Source organism: Amblyomma mixtum, chromosome 3 (genome assembly GCF_055824585.1).
Source record: "Amblyomma mixtum isolate Tamu chromosome 3, ASM5582458v1, whole genome shotgun sequence".
Classification (NCBI taxonomy): domain Eukaryota; kingdom Metazoa; phylum Arthropoda; class Arachnida; order Ixodida; family Ixodidae; genus Amblyomma; species Amblyomma mixtum.
Genome location: NC_143014.1, coordinates 26707075 through 26724412, shown reverse-complemented (window position 1 = coordinate 26724412; position 17338 = coordinate 26707075). Strand labels below are relative to the sequence as shown.

Genomic DNA, 17338 nt, shown 5'->3' with positions numbered 1-17338 from the left:
ATTCAGTAAGTCAAGGTAAGCTGAGAGGCTATGTTCAACTTTGATGGTTAGTACTGGCTCTTCCCTTCTCTCACGTGCATAGTTACTGTCTAGCTGCGCTTTGTTCTGGATAATTGGTTGGTTTATTGGGGTTTAACGTCCCAAATCGACTCAGGCTATGAGGGACGCCGTAGTGAAGGGCTCCGGAAATTTCGACCACCTGGGGTTCTTGATTGGGCATGTTTGTAAGCCTCAGATCTCGATGAAACTGTTGGCATGGGCACAAAGCTTCTAATTGTTTTCATTAAATTTGTTTCTTGTAGATACCTGCGAAACCTACACATTTACCTCTTTCTTATCTCATTTCTCTGCTCTGTACCATTTGAATTTAAAAAAGTAAGGTTGGGGTACAAAGTGAATGTTTGTTGCATTAATTTGCGTTTTTTCTGTGCTGCAGAGTAAAAATTAGTTCAGTGGCTGCCTTGTTCTGAGGACACAATTCACAGAAAAACAACTAGGCATGTCAGAACAGCGTGGTGGTGAACTGTATTAAAAAGTTTTCAAAAATATGGTTAGGAGGTGTAGTAGCAAATGTCAATACAAAGCTTGAAAAGTCCTTGAAATTCCATTTTTTGTACTTTTTGTTTAGCATTTTTAGCATGCCAGATACAAAACTGCCTTGAGATCTGAAGTATACCAAGGAACCAGCTCGTGATAACGCATTCAGTTTTCTTCTTCTCCATTTTGCTGGCAGAAAGAACTGAGCTTGTCACCGGAGCCTTACCTTCAGTTAGGACAGGATAAATAAAGTGAATGGACGTCGTGGAATAAGCACACTTTTTTTGTGTTTCTCTTGTTAACTACTAGTCTATTTTGGCTTATTAGCAAAATTGTTGCCTTTGTTGGAGTTGATGCTGGAAGTTTTGCTCTGTTAGTGTAGTCCACTGTCAATATGGCATTAGTTGCCTTCCTTAAAGGGATACTAAACCAAACTTTTGGAGCGGCTTTTTTACATGTAAACAAGAGCTTGACTGCTAAAATTGATAAATGCGACAAGCATTTTAGCGAAAAAAGGTGGATAGCACGTTTTTGCCGCGATTTATTGCCGTATCGTTGCACCTGGTGGCCACCTGTGGAAGCTGCGACTAGACGTCATAACACCCCTGTGCCCACTGTTCCCGCAGGAGCACGATTTCCATCGCTACTCGCAAGTTTTCCAGTTTTGCTATTTGCGTCGGCCACTCGTCGTCTGTGTGTCATCTGCTCACGACATACACAGATAAGGCAAGATGTTAATCGATGCTGTCTACATACCATAACTGTATGCACGCTTACGTACGCTAAATGGCAGCTATTTTTTCCAGACCTTACGCCATTTCTAACATTCTCAGTTATGAAACAGAGGTGCGACGATGTTTAGACTAGTGGCGCCATCTAGTGGTTAGGAGGGGAACCATTGTTGTCAACAAACAAATGCCCCTCTTAAGCCTAAAGTGGGCAGAATCGTCACTCTAAATAAAAAGTAAAGCAAATTTATTACGCGTACGTTTTCTTATGGGCGACAGGAGACGAAGCGAAAGACCGGTGACCCATTTTGGCCATTGAATGCGCTGAAGAAGGCAGTAACAATGACAAATCCAGTTCGAAGCGAGGCGTCATGCATCAAAGGGCGCCGCCATATTTGTCGCCGCAGGAATGCAACTTCGTATTCGCTGTCCTATTGGCCGATGAGAATCGGTGGAAACTTTTTCGCCGGCAGAAATCGGTCCTTCATCGATCGGGCTTTCCGCTGGATATTTCGGCAGAATCCCTGCCGCCGTGGCGGATTCCGCTCGCTCTCGCTGCCGAATGTCCAAGTGTGAACACGCGCTTGGTCTACCCAAACTGCACTGCGACATCGCACTTCGAGTGGCGCGACCTGTCAGACGAGGGTGTCATGACATCATGCTCTTCACCTCGCGCCGGCCGGGAGGACATGGCTCGTGCTCATAAAACATTAAAAATAAAACCACCCGCTAAAAAAATATATGCAGTGACGACTAGATTTCGGTGTAATCACATTGCGAGAATCTATTTCCAGCATTTTTGTTCAATTTTAAGATTTTGCTTCAGTATCCCTTCTAAGTGACAATGTGCCACTTGGTTGCTAGTGCCAGCCTTGTTTAGGACTTACGAAGACAAGTCCTCTTGCCGTAATGTTTATGTGCTAATAGATCCATCCCATCCCGCTCGCTTTTGTGCACGCAACATTATTCCTGCGAGATTCTTGAGGGTTGTGGTCATCATGAAGACCTACTGAACTTCAAACCTGCGCAGATAGCACCACTCGAGACCTCCTGTCCCAGTTTCTTTTTTTTTCCCACTAGAGCCATATTATGGTACAGGTCATGGTGCCAGAAGAAGCCTGTTACCACTGTCTTTGAGCAGAATTTCTATGTGCTGCTATTTCTATGTGCCTATGTGCTGCTATTTTACGCATTTCACTGCTGTCGCGCACTCTGTTCATAACTTCGCCACTATTTGGGTACAAATTCTCATTGGATGCAAATGTGTGTCAAATAGAAATGACCAAGGGTTGAAAAAGCATCATTATGTCCAGCTTAATGACTTAGAAAGGAAGACACAGAGCTGATATGACTATTTCACCCATAATAAATGCATAAACTTTTCAATGATAGAACTTAAAATCACTGAAGAGTAGTTTTGCAGCAGTCTGCCTACACAAGCCTCAATTTGAAACTGAAATCAGTCAGCTCTGCTGTTTCTTGAAATGGCTAGAATTAGTGTAATTTGTGTTCTAATGTTCTAGACATTGTGTTTTTTAGCAACTTGCAAATAGAAAGTCATAACATTCAATTAAGTCACTGCACAGCCTGTAGTCCATGACACACCCACTCCTCCATCAGCTGACAGACACCCAATCAAGTGTCGTCAATGGCCAAGCAGCGAATTGAAGTTGGCACTCCATGACCAGTCTAGATATAGCGGTGGCGCACGCTTTCTTAGGGCCTTCACATTTGCCGTAGAACCAATAGGAGTTATTCTCTAGATGTTTGCAATTTCCACCAGTTCTGGGGCACATTAATCCCACCACTCTTTCCCTGCCTGCTTCTCTAGCAGTGGCTAATGGTAATCTTGTTTCGTGCCATCATGTACTGTTTCGTGACAAGCACTGGCCCCCCAATGAAGAAAAAAAAAAAGATGCAGACTTTAGTGCGTGTGCTACATGAAGTTCACACTTGACCACATTTTTTACCACAAAATTTGGGCATTAAAGGTGCACTGAAGAGGAATCTGAACTCATCTTTTTGCCGTGGGAACTCAGTTGCAATGAACTAGTTGCAATGTCGCAGTCACTAACGAATCAATCTACACGTTCCGAGCATTCTTAGAAACTTCGAATTATTGCTTTGTGTGGCCGATTTCCCTAATTAAATCGGATTAACATCTGGCTCCCGCCTTTATTCTTTTTTAATTCCCCGCAGACGGTGGGAGGAGTTAGCCAACGCATGGAGTCCCTTTAAAGGGCCTGTGACCACCCTGTGGTCGCAAACACTCTCTACCCCTCTCGGAGCGAGCCTCCTCTCCTTCCGTTCCCTCCTCGAGATTTTTCTCTCCCGCTCCTCGTCGAGTAGGCTCGGCAAGGCAAAATCACCCCTTCCTTCTCCGATGTAAGCCGGAGGCGTGGTGTCTGTGGAGTGCGTCACATGCCTACGTCATGGCCCCGCCTTCAATAGAATTCTTTTCTTGGTTTTTGCTACTGGGTCTGTTCGAGGGGAGGGGGGGGGGGGGGGGCGCTGCGGGTTTCCTAACACCCTCTTTGTTTTGCTCTTTGGCTCTCCTCGCGGTGTTTCGCCGCTAGACTTGTTAGCGAGTGCATCCTTTCATACCTCTGTTTGTCATTCCCAGTTAGCGAGCCACCTTTTCATTTTTTTTAGGCCTCCCCACCGTTTCACGAGCGGAGGGGCGGAAGTCGGTTGTGTTCGAAACACACAGTGAAGCGTGGACCCGGCAACCGCGCGTTTGCTTTTCTCCATGCGTGTTTGTGTTCTGCGTGTTTGTGTCTTTTCTCCGCTCCAAAGCCCATGTCATTCATTGGAGTCGAGGCGTACGCAAGATTCATGAAGGATAAGCGGTGTCTGTGCGGAGCGGTCAAGTGGACGAGCGAGGGAAAGGCTCTGCTGCACTAGTAATTAAAACCTTGTTTTAGGGGGCTTGCAGAGAAGAAAAAAACTGAGAAGGGGGCGCGCACGCAGAGCGTCTCGTGACGTGATCACGGCGGGGCGGGGGCGAACCAACTCCCTCAGTTTTACTATTTTTTACTTTTTATGACTAGGGTTCAAGGCTGTCGCGGCACGCTCCCTCCGCAGTTTTATTTTTTTTTGTTCCTTCATGCAGGTTTGTAGGCATGAGCCAGAACAGAAGGCGCTGTGGAAAGCGTTGTGCAGACGACGCGACGCCAAGGCTACGCCCAACCTTCTCCCGTCAGTCAGAACGATGCACCAATGGAGTGCCTTTAGCAAATGTAACCCCCATGACATCAACGGGGTTCAGAGTAGTGGGGCGGGGACGTTTTTGTTGAAGGAAAGAACGAACGGGCTTTGATTTGAATTTTTGCAGCTTTTCGGGGCGCGCATGGCTCTAGTATTTTGCAGAAGTTATCTTCGATGCCTCATCTATGCAGTGGGCTTGTTTTTCAAAAATGTCCGGACCCTGGTCGGTGGCCCTTTAAGGCAGTCGCATGGTGGCTTTGCGTTTGCTTTTATTTTGTTTTTAGGATTCCGTGAACAAATAGATCCTGTCAGAGACTACATAGCTGCAAATTAGGCCCACGGAAATAAAAATACGAGTGGACTCCTTGCTTTCGCCAATCACTACGTATCACTCCGCCGATGGCAGAAAGGCAAGCCGCCACTGAACTGGTTGAAAGGTTGGTTGACTCCTCCCACCATCTGCGGGGAGTTAAAAAGAAAGGCGGGAGCTGGGGCGTTTAATCAGATTTAAATTAGGGAAATCAGCTGCACAGGGCAATAATTCGAAGTTTCTAAGAACGCTCGGAACATGTCGATCGAGTTCCAGCGCTAAAAATACGAGTTCAGATTCCTCTTCAGTGCACCTTTAAAGGACTACGGACAGCAAATTTTTGCTAGCGTGTTTTCTTACTTCAGTTGGTGCGTAAGACATTAACATACATAGATCGCCCTGTGATATTGGCCTACGACCACTAAATAATTTATAGTTGAATTTCTTGTTGCTGTTTCGGTTTCATCGACCGAACGATGGCTGTGACGTGTAGTTGACCTGTAGGTTACGTGAGACATGAAAAAAATGCCAATATAGCTATTGATGCATCATTTGTTCGCATTCCAGTTCATGAAACAGGTTGGTTTAAGTGTTGTAGTGGAATAAAACTACATGTCAGCAGTTAAAGTGCAGTTTTTTTTGTGTGTGTGTGCCTCATGTGACCTTAAGGTCAACTGCACGTCACAGCTATCGTTCGGTCAATGAACTGCAAACCGAAATAGCATGATAGAAGAAATGCAGTTATAAATTATTTAGCGGCCATAGACTAAATGCCATGCAGTTAGTTATCCATGTATTCTAATGTCTAACGCATCATTGGAAAGTAGACACGCAACTAAATTTACGTGCCTGTGATCTTTTAAGAACATCAAAAAGCACGAATTGTTTTCCCGTTTCTCAAAGTTGTGCATGCGTATGACGGGTATTGTGGTTTTCGAATGCAAGGGTCATGCTTTGATCAGTTTCTTGTATATGTCTCGCAGCTCATGTTAAAATGGCAAGTGCTGGAAGTAAACTAAGGTAATGCAACAGAAAGGGAATAGAGGCTCAAAGATTGCAAGTTTTAGGCTCCTCTTGTCCCATATCAAATCTATCAACTTTCTCAAATAGGTATGCGTGCATTGATAGCTCGAAAACAATATTGATGACAATTGTGGAAACATGGTACAAATACAAACAATTGAAAAACACTGTAATTGAATGAGGAAAAGCTGCGCACTAAACTGGATGTCCTGATTACAATTGTAATCAACAATAATAAGTTCAATGTCCTGGCACAGATGGAGATCGGCATGTATAGGTTCTTACAATATCAGGAATTATGTCTATTGAGTGATTTAATTCAATGTGAACAGTATCTCTTATTTGCTCTCCACACGTTTTCAAAGCTGTAGCACTTTCCCACAAAAACTGCAGCTTGTCCCTACAACAGCTGTAAACTATTTTGTTCAAATATTTATGTAAATTACTGAGTTTATTGTCCAGCAGTGACACATGGGTTACAAATGATGCCATAGTGGGGGCTTCGGATTAATATCTACCACCGAGGGTTCTTTGACGTGTACTGACATCACACAGATATGAGCGTTTTTTCATTTTTCCTCCATCGAAATGCGACGCTGTGGCCGGAATTGAACCCACGACCTTACGCATAGCTCCTGCTAAAATAAGCACACTATAGTCAAGCAAGACTTGAGCTGTTCTGTGGCATACAGTCATGCCTGGTTAATATGACCCTTATTAATGCAGATTACTTGAATTAAAGACTCCTGTTCAGGAGACCGAAATTTTTATTTTGGCCTCATTAATATGGAAACTCCCTGTTCAGACAATGGACAGGGTGAAAATGCTCACAGCCCCTTGGGGCTCATGTTAGCATGAGCAGCGATGTGAACAAGGCCTTGACCACCCCAGACAGATAATTTCTTTCCTGCGTTTTGGGTGTAAGAGACAGGGGTGGCCATTTTTTTTCGCTGTTTTATGGTTTGCAGTACTAATGTGCCCGATCCCTTTTCATTTGCTCAGCAGCTTCTGCTACTTTGACAACCACATTCAGCACCTGTCGGCTGGGATATATGCTAGCAGTTTGTGAGATGTCGTTAGCAGTAGTGAGAGAGGTACTGTCACTTGTCTCATGGCCTGTGAGGTTCTTGAAACTGCACTGCATTTTCTCTGCACAAGAAAAGCATCTTCTTGTGGCAAACAGAATAAGACCCTTCAAGTCATCAAAAATTTGTTCAATTGCACAGCAATGCAGAGAAGCAGACTTCATTCACAAAGTTTTTTTTTCTTAGTGAATGTTTGTTGTTTCAAATTCATTATTATTTACTGTGAATCACTAGCTTTAGGAACATTTGTTGGGAAAGCCCAAGTGTCAATATTAACGAGGCACAATTGTATTTTGAAACAGGGTACTGCTTTCTACCTTCCTTGGTAACCTTCAGACTAGGCACATGTTCCCATTGACGATTTCTTCATGTGCCCCTGGAAAATGACTGTATGCATTGTCTACTTTACTGTTACTGTGCATGCAGTTTTCCTCATGGAATGATGACCCTACTTTTCTCCATTCTTGTCCCTGATGCATAGTTCTGGTGATGCTTAAGCAGTAACTTGACAGATTTTATTTTTTGTGCCATTCACTGACTGATCAAGGTGCTTCTCTGACGAGCAAAGCAAATGGGTGGTGGCTAAATGTATAGGGACTCATTTACTTGGTGATTTTGCGATGGGTTGTTGGATTGGATATACATCTGGCGCTTGGAAATTGAAGGTTGACTGAATTATGAACTGTGTAGCATTTGTTGCTACCAAACAGAGTGCATCATTGTCTTCATCATCCAACCAAATTCATTGCTGGTCAAAGGCCTCTCCCAGCAGTCATTAATTAATCCTGTCTTGTCACAATCAATTTCTTAAATGGAGCACACATAGAGCATCAACCTAAGAGATTTCAGATGGTAACACAAACAAGAGCATAATCATGAACTAAATGATTGCTAAATAATGCCCTTCTTTCCTTTCGTGTTAGTGTGCTTCCAACAGAAGAAAAATGGGAACCAAATTATTGCAGAGTTCTTCAAGGTTCACTATTGTTTCTTCAGAATTGAGCTTGTCTGTAGTAACATTCATTCAAGTTTAAGATAAAATTTGAACATTGCTCATCCCATTAGTTGAAAGGACACCAAAGGAAAAATCAGCGGTAAGAAGAAATTTCCTTAGACTGAAACATCACCCTTCAAGAGCACTACCGGCATTTTTTGTGTTTGACAAGGTGACTACATTGCTGACAAAATAGCAAGTGAAGTCTCTGATTTCCTGCCCTGTGCGCACCTCCACAAAAGGCTATTTTTTATGATGCCGACCCTCTAGTGAATCAGACAGAATACTTAGTCTCTGGGCCAACCAGAGAAAACTGAAAGAGTTAATGTGTATGCAGTTCTCTAATACTTGCATAACTTTGTGAACATCATATATGGCAGAGTTAGGCATACTAATGCCTACACTAAAAGAAAGCGACCAGAGCTGTTTCTTGATTAATTAGGCTGAATGGTGAGCTTTGTGGCGGCAGTTGAAAACCGCCTGCAAGACATTTCGTGAAATGCCAAAAAGTCGGGTATCCAGCTTATTCTTGCCCGTGTTGAATCCAGTGGTGTTGCTGGCTGCTCGTGCAGGTGCAAGCGTTGTGCCCTGAGCTATGACATTGTGGAGCGGCTAGAGCAGAGCAACAACCAGCTTCAGCAGCAGCTCACAGTGCTCAATGAGAAGACCTCGGCCCGTGAAGCTGAGAGCCAGCGACTGCTCGCACAGACACGGGCTGAGCTGCTCTCCAAAAATGAGAAGGTTTGTGTGCTTTCATCGGCTGCTCAGTGGGATGGAGCAGGATTGCTGTCTGTTGTGATCAGAATCGGATATCAACTGCTTCATGTTGGCACTTGTTCACAAATTCGAATTTCACACGTCTGTTGCTGTTGTTGGTGGCAACGGTAATTTTAGCTTCATTGCTTACAGCACTATGAACACCACTCTTCCTCTCAGAATTGGGGGCAAAGAAGCAAGATAAGAACATTTGTCTTTTGAGCTTAGCGAAATGCTATTTTGGTGTTCCATCAAGCTTCTTCATTAGAGCACATAGCTGTCACTAAAGTTTACGCTGGTATAATCAACTGACAGGTAGCGACAATGCAAGTGAGCAATTGATACTAGAAAGACCCTTTTTTATATTCTGTAAGCTTGAACACAGGCACAAAGCATCAGTATCCTTTTTAAATTGGCGCTAGGGACAGGAAATAAAAAATGTGCCCTTCATAGTGTTGTGCACACAACGCAGCTCTTTAGAGGACTGGACTGTATTTTTTTCTGTTCATTTTGTTTCTGTTCAGTTCCTCTGCTATGTTTGAAATTGTATGGGCTACATTATCTCTTATAGTATCTGATAAGGTTATGAGCCTGTTAAGATACATTTGCTCAGAAGGCTGGAGGTGTATAGGTGGGCTTTCTAGGCCACCACACTACACAACTGAAGTATATGTTCTTGAGAGTAGGGGTGATGTTTAGATGCAAATGTTGGTGGACTCTTCCAGTTGTTACAAAAGAGAATTAATATAAGAAGAGTGTAGAAGGACATACTAAGATTAAGTCAAATAAAATTTTTTCATGCTAGCTTGAAGCTCTTTCTTTAACAAAGATTTGAAATGGGATTGACATCATTCCTCTTCAATTTATGACTCCCGGACTCTTTTTTTTTTTTTTTTCTAACAGACCACATTTCCACATTAACAGGAAATATCATCATAGTCATGTGAAGCAGTCAGGAGCTGCCCAGAGAGTCGCCACAGAAAGCCAGACTTAATCAGCATGGAAGTGCAGACTTGCATGTGTGCCATAATTAATGCCGCAGTATAAGCCAAAAGCGCCGTTATGGTGCACGCTCTTTTTCCGTGCGAGTGCTTAGCGGCCTCCTATAGTAACCACAATGAAGGAGTGAAAGCTGGGTTATTTTGCAGCCACACAGCACTTATGTTTACTTGCTGGCATCCACAAAGAAGACTGACAACACACATGCGAATTCTGTAGCCTTCTTGCTGAGTGGAGTGTAATTTGTGTGAACATCGTATGAGCACTCAACAACATGACTGTACAGTATCTGGAGTAGGCCAAAGATGGTTATGAACGGCTCATAAAATGTCATGTAGGTGGCTGAAAGGATAGCAGCAAAGTTCTTGTAAATGCAAAGCACCCAATATTGCCCAGCGAGTGCATGACAGTTAGGCAGAAGCGCACTCTGTCTCAACTCGGTGTGGCTACCTGTGCAAGACGGTCACGTAAGCTGACAGGCTGCATCAAATTAACATCGCTTTGACGTGATAGATTTCATTTTTTGCAGTCAAGGGGCGAATTTCATTTTTTTGTTTTTCGAGTTTTATAATATTCTATTGGACCAGCATGTTCGCTCAAAGATGATTACCTAAGAAAAAGGGTTCTGGAATACAGTAACCTTAGCCTTACATTAACGCCGGGTATATCAAGGTTTTGAATTTGAATTTATTCATAAACGGTTACAAAAAATCTGTATACATAAGGAGGTTCCATGGTCAGTGACTGTATCGGGACCTCCTAAACGTATCTAAACATAACGACCTGATTTCTAGTAAAGCTCGCTAAAGGCTCGGATACTTGCACTCTACTTTGTATGTTGATCGACTGGCTTCCAAGTGACCATATTATCTGGTTTATAAGCCCTGTTTTTTTTTTCTGCATTTTCCAGTGGTGTGTCTTAAACATGATGCAACTTACATGCAGTTAAAAATTATGCGCCGCCTGTGTTACCTTTTGCCATTCCCAGTAACTGTGTTTGGAAATAAAATCGATGTGTAAAAAGGGAAAATACTGTTATTTTTCAAATGTTTATAGGTAGAATCTCATAGTCTCGTCATGTCTGGACTGAATGCGGCGGCTGTTGACGCTGAAATAGAAAATTTCCTGAATATGGCTGGACTGGATGCAGTGGCCTCCACATGCAGTCCAGCCATGTTTTGAAAGTTTTGACTGCAGCGTCAGTTCTGTCGGTGTTTTGGCTTTCTCACGCGCCATAGGGTTCATGTCCATCATACATTATTCTTGCGCAACATGACACCACCTGCAGGTGGAAGAAACTAAAATGCAAAATTCAAGGTGCATGCCATGGAGTATGTACTGGAGAAGGGGAGCCGGGCAGCAGGGAGACAGTTCGACAGGAGCAAAGTAATGATCCATGACTGGCGCAAAGCTAGAACAGTGCTCCGGTCAGTAAGGCCTACAAAAATGGCAGACCACGAGAAGAAGGCCCGTTAGCCAGAGGTAGAGGATTGTCTGCGCACGACAGCTGCCGCGAGTGTGTGTGTTCATCATACACTCTAATGAAGACACCCTCAGCTCTGGTTTTTAGCAATTAACCAAATGAACAGGTGCATCTTATACACCAGTGCGACTTGTGTGTGATTTTGTTTCTAAAAAACTGTTGTGGGGCGGTACAACTTATAGATTGGAATATATGATACCTGCATACAAAACCCTGATCCGCGCAATTCTAGACTATGGCTGCATCATTTGGAATCCCCATAAGCTTGTGGATATAACAATTGGAATCAGTTAAAAAAAAGATGTCCATTTTATATTTCACCGATGTCACAGATTTCTTGCCTTCTTCTCATCTATCTGCCCTGTGGCTCACTCCATTTTCCTTATGTTGCCACATTGAATGTTTGAAGTTCTTCCACACATTAATTATCTCAGCAAATTGAGTCACTTGGCAGCTATGTAAAATTTTCTAAACAATCATCATTAAGAAGCTGTCATGAACTAATTTTTTTCACGATTCAGTCCTTATACTGACTTGTTCAAATATAGTTTTTCAGCACACCATAGAAGTTTCAAACTTTCTTTTGTGGCCCTGCTCATGCTGTGCTTTTGAAAGAACTTTTAGGTGTTGCGATTCATAGCTGACATGTTTTTACCATGTGTTTCTTTGTGCTTTCATGGGCTGCTGATTGTTACAATTCATTTGTGCCTCGTGCGAGTTTGCAGTGTGTGAAATAAGTAAACAAATAAAATTGTTGAATAGCTGGAGTCACTGTCTTCGAAAAGAAAACATGTAGCGTGTTGTCAGGTTGGCAAAGCAGAATTTCCACAAGACTGCTCTGTACATGCGTGCCTCTTCTGCCCTAGCTCTACTGGTTGAAAACAAAACACCAACTTCTACTGCACATGCGCAGTTCATGTCAGTGACAGGTGCAAGTGACAGAGCGACAGCTGTTGAGCACACACTTGCCACTTCGCAGGTGGAGTGGGCGCCTCGTGTTACGGGATCGCACCTGTGTCTCTCTCACACGTTTGTTTTTAACCGATGTTCACCCACTTTTCAGAGGGCGCCACGTTTTATGAAAAAAGGCAATAGAAGTCAATCTCATTGGCCAGGGCAGTGTATGTGCAATTTGTCAGCAGTACAGAATTCCAACAAGCAAACTGATATGCCATTGATGGTCAACAAGAAGGAACTTGGTGTTATGTAAGCAGTGTCAGTGTAATCCAGTCAGTGACAACTGGCGGGTTTCAATTGCAGTTGTGTAAGCAGCTTGAGGCTGTGACGAAGGAGAAAGACAGCATGGTGGTGAAATATGCAACAAGCGAGAAAGAGGTCATCCTGGCTCGTAAGGCACTTGAGGACACCGAGAAGAAGTACCGGGAAGTCGTTAAAGAACGAGATCAGCACTTCAGCCGAGTAAGAGTGCTGAACAATGAGCGGGCCCGCCTCTGTTCCAGCCTTGACACCAAGGTGAGCATAGCTTAAGTATTGCTTGCTCTTAACTGTTTGTTGTGAGATTAGGAGAATGCGGTGGTGCTACTGGTGGCACTACAGAAGCGGTTCAAGCCGTGCCTCCTACTCATTACGCAGTCTAGAAATAATTTTCAGGGTTTTAACCTCGTTAAACCGATTATAGTGCAATAGCACTGGTTTTTTTGGTACATTTTGGCCAAGGTCGTATTTCGAGGGTGGCCAAGGCCAATTTTTGGAGATTACCCGGGCCAAATTTGAAGGTCACCATCTTGTTGGGCATGGTCAATTATGGTTGGACATCGATTTTGGTGCAAATCGGCCAAGTTAAAAGTTTGGGAGTGGCCAGGGCCAAATTTTGGAAATGGCCGGTGCCAAATTTGGAGGTCACGTTCATGCTGGGCTTGGTCAAATTCAGTGTTGGCCGGGCCATATGTGGAGGTATCTACGTGTTATGCTTTTTTTTTTTTTTTAAACTTTACATGGCGTCACTGTTCCTAGGTTTTGGCAAAAGATTGGGTGGATAAACAAGTTCTATATGGAAATAAACAGAGCATCAGAACACTAGAGTGTTAACGAGTGTTTGGTGGCACTTTCTCAATAGACCTCTGCCGGTCTATGTCATCAGCACAAGTGTTGTTGCTCTGGTGAGCAAAACATGCTTCTTCTGGTAGCGTGGTCCCGCAGGTGTGACGCGTACCGAGGTTGCTCTAATCACGAGAATAAAGAGTGTTTGGGAATGCTCAGCACATGCAGAACCGGTAAAGAAGCGAAATTGGACAGTTTTGCCTATTGCGCCGCGCTCTATTTGACATTGCATTGTTTACACCAGAGAGAAGTCTACTGCACACAAAATATGCCGCCAAGTGCCTGCTAACAGTGCTGCAATTATGTTTGATCCTGAGCCAGTAAGCTGCGGTTCAGCACTTCCTTTTTCCTGTATAAAGCAGGTGAAAGACTATATACGTCATATAAATTGTTTGCAGTGCAGCCAAAGCAGCCAATTCTGACCGATTGAGTTGAGTTGTTTTCACGAGCAGGAGACAGATGACATTGTGAACTAGTCTTCTAGCACTTGAACATCTCTTTGTGTATTATTGAGTGCATTAGGTGTCATTTTCCAAGACTACAGTGTGGTAGCTAGGACTCCAAGAACGAGGTCGAGTTACAAACAAGCCCTGTTGGATTAATGTGCAATTTTGCCTAATACTCGGCTGTCCGTGGCATGCGCATGACAGGCACAAGGCTAATGTAGACTTGATTGCTGTCAGTGGAAGGACTGACGTCTGCAAGCACGGGAAAGTTAGCGTTGTGCTCTTTCAGTTAGCAGACATGGCAAAGCTTCAGAAGGAGCAGGAGAGGCTCAAGGAGGAGCTGTCAGCTCGAGATATCAAGATCAAATGGGCCCAGAACAAGCTCAAGACAGAGGTGGATGCCCACAAGGTGAGTGTTATTGCAGTATTCACCTTTGCACTGAACTACACGCATCACGAAACTTCTCTTCTTCACAAGACGTTCAGTGCATTGTAATGGGTGCTAAACATCAAACTCCTCCTTGAAGCACTTGCCTTCAGTAGCTCATTTTGCATGTGCCTAATGTAGCAGGGGCACAAAAATTAACTGTGGCTTGGACTTGATAAATTTCATTTTGTGCAGTCAAGCAGCAAAGTGGTGTAGCAGATGATGTCGCTAGATAAAGTACAAAGTGAAATCAAAGTCCAAGGTCTCCAGTTTATTTTTGAATTCCATCATCACATGTCGACATTGCCTGACACAGTGACTTGCAGCTCTCTTCTCATCCGCCAGCATTCGTAGGACCAGTCTGGAGGTGGTATTAGTGCAGAACATACGACAGTACCAACATTGATGGTGGTTTTTCAGCCACTTGAAATATCATATCGCTGGACTGGCTGATTGCTGTCCAAAAAGCTCTTTTGGTTTGCTCTCGCACGTTGTTCAGTCTTTATTGAACTGTCCGCACCATGCTTATTTCTCATGTCCTAAACAAACTCGCCTCTTGTCATACTCAAGTAGCAGTGAATTTATTTAGTGTCATTCCATGCAGGTGAAAAAAATGGTTGAGCACAAACAATAGATGAGAACAGATTGGAGCAAGAACATTTCCATTTTCAGTATCTAAAAATGCTTCCAGTGAGATATGTGGCCATGTGGTTTTTTAAAAACCACATGTTTCTGCCATCTGCCTTATTCAAGGTTAATGACTGGTCACGTCCTTTAAAACGGTCCGCAAAAGTGCACCTACTTCCATTGTGGATGAAAAATATTGCGAGACCGGAGAATTTGAATGGCACCTTGTGCTAGTTTAATTTTGAGTTCACTTGTGGGATATGTGACCTGGCCAAATTACTGAGTGTATAAAAGCAGCCATCAGTTACCATATTTACTCGCGTAATAGACTCACTTAAAAAAAAAGTGAAAATTTAGAGGTGTAAAATTACACGGGCTAAAATATTCGGCAAAAATTTTGAAGTTGTAAAAATGGGACAAAAAACAGTCTGGTCGAATAAATACTTCATCCAGTGCGACTTTCCTCTTAAAGGAAATAAAACGCGCTCTTCAGCATGGTTTCCGTGCTTGAGAGCATAGTCGACAAAGTTTATCTTAAACCTGCACATATAAGTTGCATTTCAGCTCATAATTCTATCCAAAGAGAATATAAGCAGAGTTCACTATAGCACAACTAATAGCGTTCAGCACGGAGCCCAACAGCAACAATTTTTGTAGGGTAAAGTATAGTAGGCTTGACATTCAACAGATGGGGCTTTTATTATTGTGCAGTTTTTTCGGTATTCAGAAAAGGACAGCTGCTAGAGTTCACTATTGTTATCATCAGACTGCACACTGAAAGGAAGGGTTACGTTCATTATGCAAGGGAAAAATAATTTCACTTTTTGACAGCAGGGGGTACATTCATTATGCAAGTAAATACGATATATTCAAGCTGTACATTCCAGCCGACAATACTTGTTATGAATATCACTTCAGTCGTCATTAGAGGCATTCGCCACATCATTGGTTGCCATCATTGCTCACAGGATTTTACTACAGAACTTGTAAATCAAAAATGTAATTTTTGTTTCTGACACCAGAAGGTGTGGTGTTGAAATTGCGGGCAAATACAGATTTCCCCACGTAACTGCAGCGCCTCCACGAAGGAGAGCCATTATTAAGGTCCTAGCTTTTACTAAAGGTAGCAAAGTGAAGTCAAACCACCTTGAATGTTTGTAGAACTGAATCACAAAATCTTGAGGCTTTGTCGTTGAAAAAGTCAGGAGTTGTTGGAGTTTAGTGCGGGCTGCCCAAAATTTTCTTCGAGCTATGAAAAGGCTGCCTTACAAGTTGCCTGACCAGATTTTGTACAAGGAGGTGAGGATGGGATGCATGGTAGCCCTGAGGGTATTAGCTCACAAAATATCAGGCAACCAAGACACCGTTCCCAATGATTGCATCTGGAACAGAGTCACTTATTTTGCCCAGTGCTGAAATAACATGTCATGTCGTGGCCAAATTGAGCATCAGCTGAGTTGCTTTAGTTAAATGGTGTCAGATTGTATGTTCTGCTGTTCTTGCGCATGTTGTGTGGCAGGAGACGCAAGCAAAGCTGGAGCAGGCACAGCTGCGGCTGCGTGACCTGCGTGAGGAGGCGGAGCAGGTGCGGCGTGACTGTCAGGAGATGATTCGGCGCTATCAGGAGGCCGAGGAGATCAAGTCTGTCTCCTTGGATCACCAGCTCAAAGAAAAACTGTCTGAACTAGAGGAGCAAAAGATGGAGAAGGAAAGCCAAGAAGAGGCAAGTACTTGCCCACTGTCTTGGGCTGGCCGTGGTGTCCGACTGTGTGAGCATGGCTTCATGGCATGCCATGTGCAGAGTGTTGCCACAACATTGGCGTCAGCTCCCATTTATCAATATAGGAGTTTTAACGCGATACCATTGAGGCTCCCGTTCTGCAGATAATCCGGCGTCTGCGTTGGCATCGTCGGCATTGTGAGTGAAAAATCCCCGGAGAAGCAACCGAGGTGGGCCACCTGGGTCATGTGACCGTGTGGCATCACCACAACCTGCCCACCGGACTGTGAAAAAAAAACTGTCCACTGTGGCAGATGGCAGTTAAAATAATGATTGGTCACCAGAGGTTGCTCGACAAGAGCAACTTGGGTCGCACGAACCCCACCTGTGACAGCATCTGCCATCCCAGGGCAGTGGCACATCACTTAACCGCTGCATGGCTTTGCCAGGAGGGGTATGAAGACTCGCAGAGATCTATGAATGTTAAGTCAAGAATGACAAATTCTGCATATGTGGACATTAAGTTGGAAATTGTGTGTCCCCTTGAATTTTTGGTTATTAGTGTTATTTTTTTAAACTTAGCCAAATCCAGACACTGAATTCAAATTAAGTTCAGCTGTAATCGTAAGCTCAACCATAGATGTTTTCTTTGAAAAACTATCGAAATTAAATGGGCCATATAACTACTACTTTTATGCATAGTATCACCTAACAGCTTCTGGTGCATTGCTGTGGATAAAAAAATTCTGCGTTTTTGTTTGTGCTAGAATTTTATTAGCCCATCAGTGAGTTGCAAGTGAACCATTTTCTTTCTGGCACCAGGCTGTGCACGGCTGTTAATTAGTGCTTGTAATTGTTTAACGTTGCACAGGCACGTGCACACCATGTACACTCCTTGGTTTTTCACAGCCTCCCTTTCATACAGTAGTGAGGGA

General features: G+C 43.5%; 1 protein-coding gene across 4 annotated transcripts in view; it reads left to right on the top strand.

Annotated features, from left to right (window-relative positions):
• LOC149349483 (coiled-coil domain-containing protein 186-like) overlaps window positions 1-17338 on the top strand; it is a 65551-nt gene that overhangs the window by 5715 nt on the left and 42498 nt on the right. For all 4 annotated transcript variants that reach the window (XR_016290100.1, XM_089578450.1, XM_089578452.1 and 1 more), the window contains exons 3-6: window positions 8457-8625; window positions 12383-12595; window positions 13919-14038; window positions 16203-16406. Coding sequence is in view for 3 of the 4 variants with exons in the window: in XM_089578450.1 (XP_089434576.1) it covers window positions 8457-8625; window positions 12383-12595; window positions 13919-14038; window positions 16203-16406 (706 nt within the window). In the remaining variant the exon portion in view is untranslated. The remainder of the gene's footprint in view (window positions 1-8456; window positions 8626-12382; window positions 12596-13918; window positions 14039-16202; window positions 16407-17338) is intronic.